Source organism: Cydia splendana, chromosome 3 (assembly GCF_910591565.1).
Source record: "Cydia splendana chromosome 3, ilCydSple1.2, whole genome shotgun sequence".
Taxonomy (NCBI): Eukaryota; Metazoa; Arthropoda; class Insecta; order Lepidoptera; family Tortricidae; genus Cydia; species Cydia splendana.
In genome coordinates, this window is record NC_085962.1 from 3,384,121 (window position 1) to 3,402,489 (window position 18,369).

The 18,369-nt window shown below is 38.2% G+C and overlaps 1 protein-coding gene across 1 annotated transcript; it reads right to left on the reverse strand.

Moving 5' to 3' along the window:
• Positions 1 to 5,551: 5,551 nt before the first annotated feature.
• On the reverse strand, positions 5,552 to 17,069 carry LOC134806351 (acyl-CoA Delta-9 desaturase-like). The gene is made up of 4 exons (XM_063779563.1): positions 16,847 to 17,069; positions 11,701 to 11,831; positions 6,827 to 7,032; positions 5,552 to 6,056 (listed from the first exon to the last, which is right to left on the reverse strand). Exons 1-4 carry the CDS (start codon positions 17,067 to 17,069, stop codon positions 5,552 to 5,554), a joined length of 1,065 nt encoding a protein of 354 aa, XP_063635633.1.
• Between the last annotated feature and the right edge of the window lie 1,300 nt (positions 17,070 to 18,369).

Consider the following 18,369-nt stretch of genomic DNA (forward strand, 5'->3'; position numbering starts at 1 on the left):
GCTATAGGACTTTATAGCCATCAACGACGATGCGGGACTCCATAAACCCACAAGTGCCGCAACAAACATCTACAATCTCATCTACTGTGGCCAGTGATGGTCTTGACCCAAGTAATAAAATTGTTGCCACAAGAATTTCAATCTTGAATATTGAGAATTTAATATTCTTGAACCAGTACATTAGTGGGGGGTACACTACATAATTCCGAAATATTTTATGCCGAATTTTAAAATATCGAATTTTATTATTCCGATTTTTAAATGCTCGACCCATCAAAATTCCGATTGTCGTAATTACCGAACGATGAAAATCACGAAGTTTTATATTTCCGAATAGCAAAACCGACATTTTTTAAAATTCCGAACCACATAATTCCGAATATAACAATTCCGATAGGGAGAAACACCGAATTTAACATTTACGATTTTTGATATCACGAATTCCGAATTGTCATTATTCCGAAATTTTGAATTTCGATTTGACGTGATTCCTATCTTTTAAATTCCGAATAACGGTATTCCGAAATTGTTGTTAATTAATAAAGATACCTAAGTTTCTACGGGGGGTAGCAGTTCTAACGTAACCTAAACCTACTTTTTTTAAAACAGTTATTGACTGTAGAGGTCGTAGTTCTAACTTAACCTATACCTACTTTTATGTAAGCAGTCAGTTTCTAGGGGAGGGAGGGTCGCAGTTCTAGCCTAACCTACACCTACTTTTCTAGTAGCAGATGGTTTCTGTAAAGGTCGCAGTTCTAACCTAACCTAACCCACTTTTCTAGTAGCAGTTGGTTTCTGTGAAGGTCGCAGTTCTAACCTAACCTAACCCACTTTTCTAGTAGCAGTTGGTTTCTGTGAATGTCGCAGTTCTAACCTCACCTAACCCACTTTTCTAGTAGCAGTTGGTTTCTGTAAAGATCGCAGTTCTAACCTAACCCACTTTTCTAGTAGCAGTTGGTTTCTGTGAAGGTCGCAGTTCTAACCTAACCCACTTTTCTAGTAGCAGTTGGTTTCTGTAAAGGTCGCAGTTCTAACCTAACCTAACCTACTTTGCTAGTAGCAGTTGGGTTCTGTGAAGGTCGCAGTTCTAACCTAACCTAACCCACTTTTCTAGTAGCAGTTGGCTTCTGTGAAGGTCGCAGTTCTAACCTAACCTAACCCACTTTTCTAGTAGCAGTTGGTTTCTGTAAAGGACGCAGTTCTAACCTAACCTAACCCACTTTTCTGGTAGCAGTTGGTTACTGTGAAGGGCGCAGTTCTAACCTAACCTAACCCATTTTTCTAGTAGGAGTTGGTTTCTGTGAAGGTCGCAGTTCTAACCTAACTTAACCCACTTTTCTAGTAGCAGTTGGTTTCCGTAAAGGTCGCAGTTCTAACCTAAGCCACTTTTCTAGTAGCAGTTGGCTTCTGTGAAGGTTGCAGTTCTATCCTAACCCACTTTTCTAGTAGCAGTTGGTTTCTGTAAAGGTACAATTTTTTTTTTGCAGGTCAATTTTAAAAACGGCTGACCATTTAATTACTTCCCTTTTGAAAATCACGAATTTCATTATTCCGAGTTTACAAAAGATCTAATTTCTGAATTCCGAATTATTTTATTTCCGATCGGTCAATGATTTTTCGGAATAGACAAATTCGAAAAAAAAAAATCGGATTTTATAAAAATCGGAACTTTAAGCTTTCGTTCATATGACAATCGGATTTTAAGTATTCGGAAATAGCGCAGTTGTGATTTTCTTCTTTCGTGCTTTTCAAAGTCGTGAATTCGATATTTCGGACGTGTAATAAATCGTGATTATGAAAATCGAGGTTATGAAAGTCGGAAAAACATATTTCGGAATATTTGGGTGTTCTCCATTAGTGGGATTATCTTAGTCCAAGGTATATATACAGGATGGCCAAAAAATAAGTGCATTCCCGTTGCCAGGAAGGTTTTGGGATTATACTTAGCAACTTTTACTATGGGATCAACCCGGAAAACGCGAAATAAGAAAATTGGCTGTTTTATACATTTTGGATGGTCCATTTTCTATGGGAGGGTAAATTTTTCTTTCGCGATTTCGGGGTTGGTCCCATAGTATAAGTTGCTTAGTATAATCCCAAAACCTCCCTGGAAACGGGAATGCACTTATTTTTTGGCTACCGTGTATAAGATAGATCAAGATTTATCAGTTGTGATGTGACATATCTGGTTCTTGTTTCAGAAAATTGTTTTTTAATGAAATACCTATCATTTAAATTTAGATTTAAACCCACATCAATTAGGTACCAAATTAGTGTCGCCCACATTAGTGTGGCGATGGCGATGATCTCACAATTCCTGCTATTAATTTTGTATTTATCTTGATCAAATTAATAGAAGTGGTGTGTAGACAACTTGAAATAAAATGGCCCAGCAACATATTTCCATGTCGAATACGGCCCCAGGATTATTCCCCTGTGTCAATAACACATCGGGCAGAGCAAACATTCAAGTATGGATCTGGGAGCGTTTAGGTTTGAGCTGCTATACGTGTTCCGTATTAATGCTTTGTAAACACGGGTTTGGCATGTCTCGCAGTTATATGTTTTTTCCCGGTTGCATGGGGCGCTTTTATTATAATACGCTTGCCGTTTAACTAAGGCGGTGGGTAAGAAGTTATGATGGTAAGTAACGGACTGGTAGAAGGCTGGGCAGCATGGAACTGATTTGTATTATGTAAAAGAATAATCCCCTAAATTCATAAAACTTAGCAACCTCTTACAAATCTTCATTATATTTTGTTACTTTCTAACAATTCTAACAAACAGAAATGTCATAATGACGTATGGGGATAACTGATTTTGTTAGATAAGACAGATGTTTATGAATATCGCAAGTAATATATATTAAGTTTTGGTCTTAAAACTCAGCTATCTTCTAGAAAATCTCCGCGCCTGAGAAATAAGTCAAGTGGTAGATCTATCTATACCCAATACACAACTAGAGATGTGTAACATACAGTGTGGATAAGTTTATGAGCCCTGGAGGGAAAGTGCCCGAAAACCTTAAGTTATAACACTTTAAACTCTCGCGTTTTGTACACATATTTAATTACACAAACGGGTTATACCGGGTCTACCGCGATATAGTTTCATTGTTTTTACCTTAAATTCCGACGTTTCAGCTGAGTATTTAAACCCGTTTGTGTAATTAACTAATTTAAGAAACAAAACTGCATTCAAAGATGTCTCGCCCGGGAATCGAACCGACTAAAAATTCCAAATAATAAACTTTCGCAATTTTATCCTATTAATCGATATAGTTAGTGTTAATGATAAAAGTTCTCCAAGAAACATTAGGTGTTACATTCGTATATTCGTATGTCGTACAAAATATCCATAAAATCCTCCGAGATAAAATCTAATATTTAGTGTGAAAGTCGACCAGCAGGCTTGCTGGCGAGGCGGCAGCAAAAAACATGCCGTATAGGTAATGTCACAGAATAAGTAATAGTACTAGGTACAGAAGGTTCACTCTCTAACAAAACGCGTCTATTACGACTTTACGACAGATATGATCGCTAGGTGGCGCAAGCGCAAGCAGGCGCCGTTCCGTAGCGGTGCGCGGCAACTACTATGGCTAGACACCCATTGGTGTCTAGCCATAGTAGCATAGCCCGGGTGCGTAACGGTCCATATAACAACTTTTGATATATTTTTAGTCGATATAACGATTGAGGGACATAATGCACTTTTGCTATAACAATACATGGTATATTCTTAGAGAGTCTAACTATCGTCAAGTATAATGAACTTGTAATATAACAACATCTAATCTAACATTAACAGCGTATAACGTATATGTGATATAATTATGTTCGATATAACGCTCAGTTGGCATAATGTAGTACTGGTATAATTTGTAATAAGTACTACTATTATAACAACCTACGTATTCGAACTTAAGGCAGGTCTCAGTTAGGTACGACGACGAGCGAAGCGAGGAGGAGTGTTAGGTAAAACTGCGACCCTACAGCGCGCGAGTCGAGCGAGCGAAGCGAGCGTGCCGCGGTAGCGGCCGGCGAAGCGCCAGAACCGACTTTTTTATTACTTTACAAATAAATGTTTTTTAAGTACCTACTGACAAACCTCAACTTATTTTTATACATTAGAATACATTATACCATAAATACTTATAAAAATATTCATTATACCCAGTAAACGTTATATCGAATAGCTTTTATATCGATTAGGCATTATACCCCATGAAAATAGTTATTTTGTTGTTATATCAAAAGTTGTTATATCTTTTGAAAATATATCAAAAATTGTTATACGGATCATTACACATCCGCATAGCCCATTGGCCGCATGTACTTGTAGCGACGCGACGAAATCGCGAAGTGAGCCACGCCTGCTAATGTAAATTTTAAACAAATCTAATTGTTGTTTAACATCTATCATCAAATGGAACCGATTCTTGCTGAAAGACGTTTCAAATGCATGTTGAAGGATCAACGAAATTGGTAAATTAATTTCATTTTATTTCTGTAGGTACACAGTGAGCCAATTAAGCCTGCCCAGTGGTCCGCGTGACTTGTCTCCAACTAACAAATGGATTTTATTCTATCTTTCGCTTTCAAGTGCAGTGATCAAAGAAAATAGAAAAATCGGCCGAGTTTGTTGGACCCAGTGTTGGACCATGCACAGTGTAGTAGGGTTCTGGAGCCCTTACGGCTTACAGAGATTAAGCTAGATGACAAGTTTTTTTTAATCCCTAAATAAATAAATATTGATTTAAAAAAAAAGTTTTTTTAATGGTATCAGTCTATCAGGGTTGTTTTGAGAATCAACCTATTGCATCGTATAGTCTTTGCACGAAGCGTGACGTAACTACCTACTTCATCGAGACGTTAAACAAAAAGATTGCGATTTTGACTGTGAAATTTAGAATGTGTATCAAATTTTAAATGAAATGTAATTAATTGAATAGTAAAAATTGCTCATTTTTATATGACTGCCCACACCAGGCCCAAACGAAAGAGTGTTTTGTTTTTAGGGTTCATGTTTGTATGTAGGAATGTGTTTCTTTGTTCCACCATCTATTTGGCAAAAAGACAAATAATTTTAACACATTGTGAATTATTATTAAATATGTGACAAATTACAACTGTCTAGTACTAAAGTCACTGGCTTCATTATTAAGTTCAAATGTTATTCTTGAGAAATTAAAACAAAGACAAGTTTGTAAAATATGTACCTACATAAAAACACCAATGTTTTCTCGTCTTTTTATGTACATATTTTACAAACTTGTCTGTGTTTTTTTTCTCAAGAATGACATTTGAATTTAATAATACATAAACTAGATACAAAAATACTTTAGCAAGCCCTCAAGTAAATGACATTCGAAGAGAAGGGTAACAAAATTAATCATTATTGAATAATAATACAATAACTTTTGTGAATATTTTATTTATTTATTGACGGGACTTAATCGCCTAAAATTAATTAATTTATGAATTTTACGCGATGAAGTCCCGTCGATTTGAATAATAATTAGTAAAAACCGTGAAAGTTTAAATCAGTATAATTAATCATCTTTAGGGTATATTCTTACAGCTGCTGCCACCTCTTCTTTAGTCTGGTCCTTGTCGCCCCACCCCCAAATTTGGTGCGAGCCATCTCCAGTACGCATAACACGCTTCTGAATGACGTCATCGGAGATAGTCTTCAGGTCATAAGCCCAACCGATCCTCGCAAAGAAATTTATGAACGCTGTAGTCAACATAAACGAGCCTCCTCCAAGTTCCGACGTCTTATAATCCCAAGGAAAGGCGTGATGGTAGTTATGGTAGTTTTCTCCAAGAATTAACGGAGTGAGAAAACTAATTTCTGTAGCCACCATGTTCTTGTCGTAGGGCTTGTACCCCCATTTGTGGAGAGCGGAGTTGACTAAAGCCGTTGCGTTGTATGCGCAGACGTGGTGGAACAACACGGGGACAAAGAAGGCGTTTGTCCAGGTCTCGTTCCAGAAGTAGACCGGGGTAACAGTGGGGAGGACGACGCAAATAATCGTGACTAGGATTGCGTAGTATCTGCAACAATATGGAGACTTAATTAAAGTCACAGAGTTGAAACTTGAAAGAGAGGATTGTATTGTTATATTTAGGCTACTCATTAGGGTTCCGTAGCCAAATGGCAAAAATAAAACACTCTTTTTTTTTGGGCAGTCGTGTAAAAAACGGAACCCTTATGGATTCGTCATGTCTGTCTGTCTGTCCGTCCGTATGTCACAGCCACTTTTTTCCGAAACTATAAGAACTATACTGTTGAAACTTGGTAAGTATGTAGATGTATTCTGTGAACCGCATTAACACACAAAAACAAAAAAAAAACAGTAAATTTTGGGGGTTCCCCATACTTAGGTAGAGCTGAAACTCAAAAATTTATGTTAAATTATGGATAGGTCTTCAAAAATGATATTGAGGTTTCTAATATCATTTATTTCTAACCTGATTAGTTTGCGCGGGGGACACTTCCAAAGTAACTTCTAAAATAAGAGAATGAATGGTTTGAACGAGATCTAGTAAGTAGTTTTTTTAATACGTTATAAATCGTAAACCGCAGGATATACCTACTCGTATATTTAACCACCATCAACTAGCTTATTCTACACGTAGGTACGTGAAAAAAGTTCCTATTGCTTACGTACTTAATTTCGCTGGAACTGCATTATGACGTCGCTAAGATCCAGTCCCATGCTCTTGCGTTCGAACTCGGTGTATTTGTCCGCTATATGATGGTAGCCGTTTTACGAGAATATAAAATTCAATCTCAGCGTGAGAAAGCCGTTGTTGCTACTCACTTTCGCTGGAAGTGCAGTATTGGGTTAGATTCAACGTCGCTTAGGTCCATCCCCTTGCTCTTACGTTCGAACTCCGGGTGTTTGTCCATCATCAGCCACCCGACGTGGGAGAAGAACAACCCTCGTGTGGCGTTGTGCGGGTCGGCGTCCGTGTCCACGTACTTGTGGTGCATGCGGTGGTCGTGCACCCAGTTTATCACCGAGTACTAATTATAAAAAGCCAAAATGAGGGAAAATATATATTACAACCTAAATCTGGACATTCTCTTTAGCGTTGCTTGGAAGTCGAAGGTGGGAATTTTGCGAGTTAGGGAGAGATTAAAAGATATGGAGTTGGTGGATGTGGGGTTCCAGTAAGAGGTCAGACCGAATGCGGTCTGACCTTTTACTCAGAGGGAGAGCAACGAGTGAAAAGGTTTCGGAATCGGGTAGACATCCGTTTTCATTAAAACGATTTGGAATTTTCAGACAAAGAAACATGGTAGGTCACCTAATATACGATATAACAATGACTTATAAAAAAAACCATTGTTAAAGGAAAAGTTGAAGGAAAGCCTTAATGTTAAAAACGTTAAGTACTGGGCAGTCCTAAGCTAAAAGGCAGTTATTCGACATTTTGCCAAAATTGACTTTTTGTGATATTCGTAATGTAGAGATCGAGATGCATCGACCTCTTTGGCCCGTTTTCCGATAAGTGGCTTAGTTTTCGAGAAAAATATCATTAAAAGACCGTATTTGCACTAATTTTCTAAGCGTTCCTAGTCTAAAAAGCGACTATTTGACAAAGCCATGCTAAAACAACGTATATGCAGCTATACGTTTTTTTACGCTCTGGTTTGCGTAAAACCTTATCCACCATGTCTAGCCTAAAATAACGTATAAGCCAAAAACTAGGCTAAAAATACGTAAAAGACGCTATACGCGCTTTAAGATTAGGATCTTTAGCAAAATTTTAGATCTGACACTAGTCTAAAACGTATAGTATCTTTTTTGTTTAAATGTCTCATACGTCATTTAAGCCTAGTATCACTTAACTTTGTTACGTCACCATAATAGTCTTTAGAAACGTATAAATGTTATACGTTCTTCTTATTTTGTATGGACGTCGTATTAAACGCAAACAAACTTTTATAATGGTTGAAAGTGCGTCTAACTAGTCTATAACGCAGTATATGCTTCAACCTTCGTCATGCTCCCCGCGCGCCGAAAGACACCCTTATGCTAAGTAAAAGCTATCAGCCGCAAGCGCAGGCTTGTGGCTGCCGGTATGCGAGCGGAGGTGCCATTTTGCGCCCGAAATATTGACCGAACGCCAAAGTAAGAAAAATACTTTATTATTGCATTACCATCATATTTTATCAATAATATGTAGTGTTTACAATCAGTACCTTCGAGTATTATCATTTTTATCAAGGTATATACTTTAAAATTGCCTCGCAAATACTTACGCTCGACAGCAAATACGTCTTTCTAGCGTAGTTTGTGATGATGAAATTGTTCATACGTACTTTTCTACAGCAAACGTTGTTTAAGTTTTATTTTTTCATTCGACGGTTTGACTGCTTTTATTTAAATAAAATCAAATTTATATTAGAGCTAATTGTATCGGGTTTAATTCCCTATAAGCCAAGTAGGTATTTGACATTACGAAGAGTTTAAATCTTATTGAAAAATGTTTTAAAGGGAAATTTAATGAGAATTCTTATGGACAGAATAACATTTTCCGCCTAAGTATTTAGATAACCAGGACAAAGGACCATGGGCATCTTTGTATGGAACCTGGGTCCATCCAAAAACCAACTAAGAGTTATATATATATTAGGCCATTAAATACCTAAGTGGGTTTTATAAAAAAAGAATATGTATCTTAAAATAAGTTGGTATGTTTGTGTATTAGGTAATAGTTGTATGTTAAAATAGTAAAAGCTATGAGTTTGTAATCTAATAGAAAAATAATTTTATTAAAATTGGAATCTGATTTTTAATTAGGTGCAACCGCTAAAATGCGTTTTAGAATTAAATAAATGACAGAGTATGTGCAGGAATTAATACGAGTTTAATTTTATTGCTAATGTAGACTACACAACTCGCTAACGTCTTACCGTGCGATGAAACTCTCGATGATTCGATGCCTATTGATAACAAACTAAAATAACTATTAGAGATGCCACGAATTCGGTAAAACATTATGCATTATTGTGAGTTACGTGTATGCGAAAACTGGTCACTTACAAAGATAGATGGTTGCTAAGATTTAAGTCAGCAGAAAGCTGGAATCTCCATACAAACGTAGTTACGCTCTCATTTTAAAACGATTAGGTAGATTGCTCTAAAACTTTGTACTCACTAAAGGATAAGGTATATCTATGCCTGTAATTAATGTGTAGCTTCAGATACCATAATAAAAAAAATACAGCGAATATAAGTTTTTCATACAAAACTTATTTTTCCTCTATTTCATTAGTTTTGTTGGAATATTAACTAATTAGGTACTGGTATAGATATACCTTATGTTATTGTATGTGCAATTTATTACAATCCAACACGTTGTTTTAAAATGAGTACGAATCTCCGTTTTTATGGGAAGTAATAATTCGGCTGAGCTTATTGCGAACTCTTTTAAGTTTCGTTGCTCATGCTCATTAGAAGTACATGTAATGTCATTAGTAGAGTCGAGTAAACCTAGCCTATGATACAAATAAAATCAGAAAGACTGTACACATTAAAAATTTGTACATATTATGGGGTTATTCCCACCAGTTAGGTATCTACCACCAAGTTGTTACCAGTGGTAACTACTGGGAATTTATTTCCCACCTTTCTTCCCAGTAGCTACCACCAACTCAGTTCTGTGGTAATTACTGGGAAGTTTTTTCCAGTAGTTACCACTGGTAAATGGTGGGATTTTTTCCCTAGTAGTTACCACCAACATTTTTTTACAGTACAATCTAAATGTCTTTTATTATATGAACAAAAAACACTATACTACTAAGCTTTTATTAAAAAAACGAGGTCCAGCGATTACTTTTTGGATTATAATCTTAATTACCATACAAAATTAACACATAAATTGGGTTATTCCCACTAGTTACCATCAAGTTGTTATAGTTAAATAGTAATAAAAACAGTATAAGTAGAATACTATAAAAAAAGAGGCTTTATTGAACCCTAACAAAATTGTAGTAACTACTGGGGAAAAAATCCCACCTTTTACCAGTGGTAACTACTGGGAAACAAATCCCATTAGTTACCACTGGTAACAACTTGATGGTAACTAGTGGGAATAACCCAATTTATGTGTTAATTTTGTATGGTAATTAAGATTATAATCCAAAACGTAATCGCTGGATCTCGTTTTTTTAATAATAGCCTAGTAGTATGGCGTTTTTTGTTCGTATATAAATAAACATTTAAACTACGTGTCTATTTTTTATTCCCATTTCTCCCATAAATACTAATCTATAAAACCGTATATTCGGTGTTTTTTGGTGGTATACGTTTTTTTACACTAGCACGCTAGTCGAAAATCTGGACAAAATCTTAATTTTTCCTAGTATACTAACCAAAAAGGCCGAATAGCTGCTATAAGGTCTTTTAACTTAGGATTTCAAGTGGGAATTATTCAGCGTTACTAAGCAAAAAGGCAGCATGTGCCATATACGGCGTTTTTACCTAGTTTCTACTTCGTAACTAAGTTAGAACGCCGCATAACGCATGTTTACCGCCTTCTTGACTAGTACGACCTACACATTTTTAAGCTTAATACTAATCTAAAGTGTTTTTTATAAAATTAAAAAAAACTGAGCTGTTTAGAAACATACTATAAATACCTAAAATAAGTACATATATATACCTACCACATACAAAAAGAAAAAATGGAAAAAGTTTTTCCGTTTCGTAGAAATTCAAGAAAGATGTTTGGGTTGGTTTTTTGCGATTATCTCGAAACTAGCTTTTGTCGAAAAACTGCCTTTTAGACTAGGACGGCAGAGTAGGGTAAACGTACTAGTGCTCGACATGCTAATGCCCAATAGATGACACCTTGGTGTCACCTCTATTGACAATGACTTAAGTTTCAAGATGACATGTACTGGGACCGCGTCGAGCGCCATAGTACGTTTACCTTACCTAAATTTAAGTATGTTATATCCGGATCAGGAGCTAAAAATAATAGCTGAAAATTGGGAAGAATAGCGTCTACTACTTCTGTGGAAAGAGCTTGTTCTCACAGAAGACAAAAAAGAAGACAGACATGACAAAGCAAAAAAGCTGGTCCCATATTGGGATACCCTCCTCCAATTGATGAGGATTTAAATCTTCTCGAGGCAGAGGTGTAAGGTTGGAGACAGTGTAGCTTTATTTGACGTTCATAAGCGCATTGTACTTGCTATGCCTACTTGAATAATCAATTTCTTTATCTTTAATAAGTTTTTGGCAAAAAATTCATTTTTGGTACAAGCTTTTATCGCTGACTGTACTTTTCTTACGACAGACAACTAATACTCATCGAGACAATTCTAAAAACCCCTAACACAATTAGGTTGCGTTGTTTCATCACAGAGTTCCTATGGCCACCTCCTGTCTCCATCATCAGATCAGTTCGACAGTACCATATTATTGTATTGTCATCAGAACTACATACAGCTGCGAATTTTCATGATGCTAGATCCTTCGAAGATGGTTAAATTAGTTACCTTAGATTCCATTACATAGTTAGTTACATACAGGTCGACCTAATAAAAGCTTGTTAAAAAGGTTTGACCATGGAATGCTAAAATCGCGTGTAAAATAAAAACTACCAACAGCATTTTGGATGTGACAAAGAGCTAAGTTGCGTTCGACAACTTAATTCCTAGTTTACTGGTGAATCTTACCTGGAGAGCACTAGTTTGCAAGATCATAAGGATGAGTTGAAGAGGCCATTTAGCCTTGTAGGCCCTGTGGCTCCAGAGCCTGTGGGCTCCCGCTGTTACGCCCAGAATTGACGTCACATACAAAAAGATGGCTGTGGAATGAAAATAAATACGAGTAAATAATAAATACCTATACACATAGTAAATTTCTTGCTTAAACAATCTTTACAGTACATATTATGGTCCTATTTTCCCGCACTAGTGCGTAAAATAGCACTTTTCGTGCGTATGTCAAAAGTTTAAAGGGCTATGGCCCTTTGATGCCACGATGTACTATAAAACGTTGTACTATACACGTGCGAATAGGTCATTCGCAACCCGTGTCGATTTAAAACACTCCCTTCGGTCGTGTTTTAATTTATCGCCACTCGTTTCGAATTTCCTCTTTTCCGCACTTGTGTCGTAAATAACTATATTATAATACTATACCCTAGTTTAGTACATTTCATTCGATAGCGTGACATGACGTGACGTGACGTGACGTGACGTGACGTGACGTGACGTGACGTGACGTGACGTGACGTGACGTGACGTGACGTGACGTGACGTGACGTGACGTGACGTGACGTGACGTGACGTGACGTGACGTGACGTGACGTGACGTGACGAGACGTGACGTGACGTGACGCGACGCGACGTGACGTGACGTGACGTACCTACGCGTACACAAAATAGAAGGAGAAGAAACAATTTAATACCAACAGTTCACATAAACAATAGTAGACAATTCGTTTGTAAATCCGTTAAACTATATAATTTTCATCACACTCGCTCAGTAAATGTGGAATTGCACGCAGCTTTAGCGGGAGTTATAGAAAAAGCGTTCTCCCTAGGGAGTTATGAAGTTTCCAGTGCCATGATCAACAGATTTTTGTCTTTATACTTAACTAGCTATTGCCCGCGGCTTCGCACGCGCAGGAGAGTTTTTTTAATTTTGTTTTTTTTTACGGACTGAACAGTGACTGACCTTAGTCTCACCTGCTGGAAAGTGATGACAAGGCCGAAGGTGTAGCTCACTATTTCAGTAAAAGCTTATTCACAGTATTCACTCTTGACTTGAAGACACCAGTACGGTTACCATCAGTTTGTCACTGACATAAACGCCGTCGAGAACGTAATTTACTTTCTATACATCTCGCTCGCACTCGCATATTAGTGCAAACGGGATATATAGAAAGTAAATTACGTTCTCGACGGCGTTTATGTCAGTGACAAACTGATGGTAACCGTACTGAATTGTAATTATATCGATTAATCGAGCTCGACTTATTTAATATAATCTAATGTACGTTTTGTACCTAACACCTTTTAATTTATATTTTTTATTTATGTAGTTGTAGCCTTTTGTACCTATAGCACCTCCTTATACACTACATTACTGGTTCTCCCTTGGATTGCTAGAGGACGATAAACATTTGGGACTCAACTTTAGAGGAAGCTGCGTTGTACGATTCTCCCTTCAAGCTGCGTGAACTTTTCATAATAATGTTAGTTTTTTGTCAACTTACTGACCCGTTAAGTCTCTGGGAAAAATATAAGGACAGTTTTTCGGACGACATTAAACGGCAACTTGAGAGAGAATTGCAAAATGGTGCGGAGTTTTACATGGATGAAGTGTATCAGTGTGTGTGATTTGCTGATACCTAGCAGAGGTGTCACGGTTTACCTCGGGGTGGGCTTGCTGATACCTAGCTACTGCTTCTCTGTGTACATCAGGGTTCATTTTTTGGTAATTGCGCAGCTTGGTGATCTGATGATTTGTTTTGCATATATTTATTTGCGGCAGCTTTTAGTTGTTTGTTCCGTGTAGTATTCGTGAACCTGGCACGGCGTTTTTTAGTAACTGTTTTGGTAGCGGTAAGAGATAATGATGAGTCTGATTCTAAATGGGGTGGTGGGGTGGTAATCTCTTCATTCCTTCTCGTGGTAATCGTCTTGGCAACCACAGAGAGGAGTGAAGAAGGGGGCTCTGATATTGTGGGTCTTACGAGTAATTCACTGCGAATATATACGTCAAAATGACCGCTAGACAAATCACTTGAAAATTTTAGTTGGCCCACCGGATTACCCACAGTACCAACTCTCATATATAGCTCATTGTTGCGGTAAACTTCGAAAACCCACGGAAACAGTTGTCCTGCCGCTACCAACTCGCAGAGACTACCGTAAGTAAACGGGCGCGACATTTCAAGGCAGTATTCAACGGAGCTGGAGTAATTATCACCGTTACTGTTATGAGACATAATAACAAACTCCTCCCAGTTGGCCACCACGTGACTAACGATTTGCTCGCGCACCTCCCTGGCCATCACCTGCGTATCATACAGAAGATAGGAGATGGCGCGAAACAGCCGGCCTAGCCAAGGTTACAATCGCTATCGCTTCGACAACGAAAAGCATTATGTCTCTCTATCTCTCTTCCATATTAACGCGACAGTGACAGTTGCGTTTCGATCGCTACGGAGAGTAAGCGATTGGCATCTTGGCTACGCGGCCTGACAGGCTCCATCTCCAATTATAGGTACTACGGTGTGAGCCAACATGGTCCCATCAATATCCAACGATTCAACAGCCATTGTAGGTACCTATTAGTGAAATTTTCCCTGAGCTAATAGCTAAAAAAATTTACTTTAAGGCATTGCATTCTCAAAAGTCTGGATCACGTGTGGCTGTAAATCAGCGTGTATGTTACAACCGTCTATGCTATCTTCGTAATTAGCATTCCCCACCAGGGGCCATAGTTCACGTCGGCTACGTTATATTTTAATTTTGATCCCATTTTTGTAATTAGCGTCCCACAAAACCATGGAAATGATACCCATATTGATATTTTGAAATTTCAACCCCATTGCACCCCCACCAGGGGGATGATTGTTTACTTCGGCTACGTTAATTTTAATTTTGATGCCATTTTTGTTATTAGCGTCTCAAAATACTATGAAAACGATACCCATATTGATATTTTGAGATATCAACCCTATTGGGGACTTTTCCCCCTCTTAGGGGTTCAATTTTCAAAAAACCTGAAACACGTGTTTACTCATTTATCTTTAGGAATACTCCTGTGAAATTTGGAATAAAATAGTCTAACTAATCTTGTTTCCCCATACAAACTTTGGACCCCCATTTCACTCCTTTAGGGGATGAATTTTGAAAAATCCTTTCTTAGTGGACCCCTAGACCTTATAAGGAATCTAGTTGCCAAATTTGGACTTTCTAGTGCCAGCGGTTTGGGCTGTGCGTTGATTTAAGTCAGTCAGTCAGTCAGTCAGTCAGTCAATCAGGTCTTTCACGTTTATATATTTAGATTTTTGTATCGCAAGTGTGATGAAAAACATTGTGTGTAACTCGGGGCGTAATAATATTGCAAACTAGAGTCTATAAATCGCTCCGGCAAGCCGTCGCGATTTAACTTACTCTCGTTTGCAATATTCAACTTACGCCCCATGTTGCACAATGTACTATTAATTAATAAAGATTTAAATATATATCCATTATCATATTACGAACGTAAAAACATTATAACAAAATGTCTAAAATGTAAAAGTTACCATGATATTGAAAACTTAATCCATAATGTTTTTGATATCTAAATACACAGATACACATTCGCACACACACACCCCCACACACCTCACTCATTCTCTCATTAATTTCAGTTTAAATTCAAATTAAGTATCTCTAACTACTTTGTTATTAACTGAAATGTTAATATTATTTTCACCACACCAGCTCGGAAAGGCTTACTTTGCACTTCAAAAACTGATAGCAAAGTTGCATTTTATTCACATGTGAGTTTTCTTATGTTTGCTGGTCTTTTAAATGATGATTTTGGATGATAAATATTTAATAACATTCATTTGGATTTGATTTTGTTCGATATTTTACAATGAATATTTGCTTCGGGTTGATGTGGTGAAAAATTTTGTGTTTCACTCGGGGGCAAATTTTGTTTAACCCTCGTGCTTCGATACCCTCGCAACGCTCAAGATTAAATTTTTCGAACCACTCGCTACGCTCGTGGTTCAAATTTGGAATGTTTCGCTTGCTCGGGTATCAATATTAGCACGAGCGGTTAAACAACAACTTTGCCCCCTTGTAAAACAAATAACTATTCTTTTAATTTTATTATAGGAAGAGCGGTGCCTCTTAATACAAGTATCTGTTTACTTAAAAAGAGGTACCAACCCTGTATAATGTAACCTAACACTTATAATGAATAAACAATTTTATTATTATTTGTTTGTCGTTTCCACATCTCGGGACCATGGGGTCCCGGACTTTTGGGAGGCGTGCGTGGGGCCAAAGCCAACAGCACAGAGGCCCTTTAAGACAGTTTAATCTAAAAGCAAGGTATACACGTGGCGGATACCATCCCCGAGAGCACAATATGATACATCCGGAGATGGTCCCCGCCAGGTGCAAAGACTATTGCAGTTCAGCACTTTTGTGCTGCGATGAAAACTAAGGTCATAGGCTATTGATTTGAATGTTGGATGGACTGGACAATGGGCTATGGGAGGAGACTAGCGGACACCTGCCGTGACAATCAGTCTCAAAATTACAGACAGGTGGTGACTTGCCAACTCATTGAGTGGGCCCCGCAATGGCCGCACGTACAGTGCGACAACAGGGCAACACTTTGGAGTGGCTGTGAGGGTGTCGAGAGGTGAGTCTGCGGTAGCCAGATCCCGGTAATCCGTTCAGCAGGCCGCCGGCGTTATGACATTTTACACTTCCAACCTGGAGCATAGGTCCCGCTCTTGCAACTCCACTCTGGCCGGCCAGTTAAGGCAAGCACAGAGGCGAGGGCCAGATGAAAGTGCCCTCTGGAATAGGGGTCCGCGGTGTCGCCACTCACCGTCAGCTCGCCACAAGCTGCCCCCGCGGCATTATTATTATTATTATTTGTATTTTGTATCTCCGTTTTAAAACTCTCGGGTTTTTCGAGCCCGGTCATTTATAAGGCTTGCGTGGGGATATAGATCCAACACGTATAGGCCGTTTGGAGAGATTTGATGTCATGTAGAACGCCTACTGGAACCTATTAACGGGTACATTATTATTATTATTATAATTATACCTATATATTATATTCAAATCTTACTGAAAATATTTGTTTGCCATTTCGCCGACACCAGGGCCAGGTAGCCTCCATACAGCCCGCCTGTGTACAGCAGCAGGCCGTAGAAGAGAATATGCTTCACGTATCGGTTGTCCCACTTGGCGTCTCCGGCTTGCTGGACCGGCATCTTCGCCAAGGCCGCATCCTCCGTCTCCACGTCATGCTCGAACAGCACAGCATTCGCGTCCGTCTCGTAAGGAGCCATTTTTTCTGCAAGTTGTTTAAAATAATGTATAACAAAAAAACTGTAGTCGCATTATTCATAATTTTGTGATTTTCATCAGATGTTGGACATTGCAATCTTTAATCTCAGATTCTTCATTATCAGAACACGATACCGAATATGCCCTTAAACGGATCCCCACTATTTTTCTTGTACAGGGGTACAACTGAAAATAAATGAAAATTACGTAGACATGTTTTCGTATTTTTTTCTATATTTCAAGGTCTTGTTGGTTTCCGTGATACAAAAATCCAAATTTTGTTTTAGCCCCCTAACGGTTAAAACGCTACATCAACGTCCTCGTTATTTATTATCGCACTCACCAGATATGGGCAGTCACGGAAATCTGAAGTAGACAACTTTATTTTTCGGCTTATATTCTACTACGCTACATTGTAAGCATAAGGACTACTCACACATAGATAGTGTACTTACGCATGCGATCTTGCACTCTGAGGGCCACCTCCAACCACGTTCGACATGTTGCCTCTCTGTTGCACTTGTAAATTCGTACGTAAGTGTGACAGTGGGGCAACACGTCGAACGTGGTTCGCGGTAGACGCTAGACCACACACAGGCTAGGCGCACACACGCGCTAGACTTCTGATAGTCTAATTATTAGAGATAATTCTGAATAATGGATTTATGTAAATTAGGGGGCACGGCCGTGACCCGCCAAGACGACACAAAATGCAAAAGGAAGTGTATGCACAGAAAAAAAACAACGGGTTGCACTGCACTCCGGGAGTGCCGACAGAAGTGAAAAACTCAATGACTAGTCCAAAATGTCTGCAGCACTATAATTGACCCATCCTCCTTTCTATTGAAAAACTTTAGTTCCGAAATTGCTGGCCAGTGAGCTTAAATTTGTAGCGTTAATTGTTTAAAATTCGAATAGAAATTGTAAAGTTACCTTGCAGACCTCGCATCTTAATATATTTGGTCATGATATTTTGAGTTTTATTCACCAGTACTAGAGTTCACTTTTATTAGCGATTTCATCAAGATGTAGCTTTATTGAATTACTAGCTGTGCCCGCGGCTCCGCCCGCGTGTAATTCGGTCTGTGTCAGTAAGCGGCTAATTTCTAATCCTAATTTCTCTCCCTCTCCCCTGGAGGGGGAACTTGAAGTAAAGTTGACATATGGATATGCTAGAGGACTGTAGTCCAGATAAAATATTTTACAATTAGGTACCACTAAATAAAACTACACTCCAAAATCAATAGTTTTATTCGCCCTTATTCAAATTTTACACGTGATTTAAACTTAGAGAATATAACC

What these genes read in the sequence shown, in the direction of transcription:
- LOC134806351 (XM_063779563.1), bottom strand. Translation starts at nt 17,069, where the DNA reads ATGGCTCCTTACGAGACGGACGCGAATGCTGTGCTGTTCGAGCATGAC. An exon ending in ATGGCAAACAAATATTTTCA is followed by an intron (nt 11,832 to 16,846) that starts GTAAGATTTGAA and finishes TTCATTCCACAG; the next exon opens with CCATCTTTTTGTATGTGACG. An exon ending in TGCAAACTAGTGCTCTCCAG is followed by an intron (nt 7,033 to 11,700) that starts GTAAGATTCACC and finishes TTTTATAATTAG; the next exon opens with TACTCGGTGATAAACTGGGT.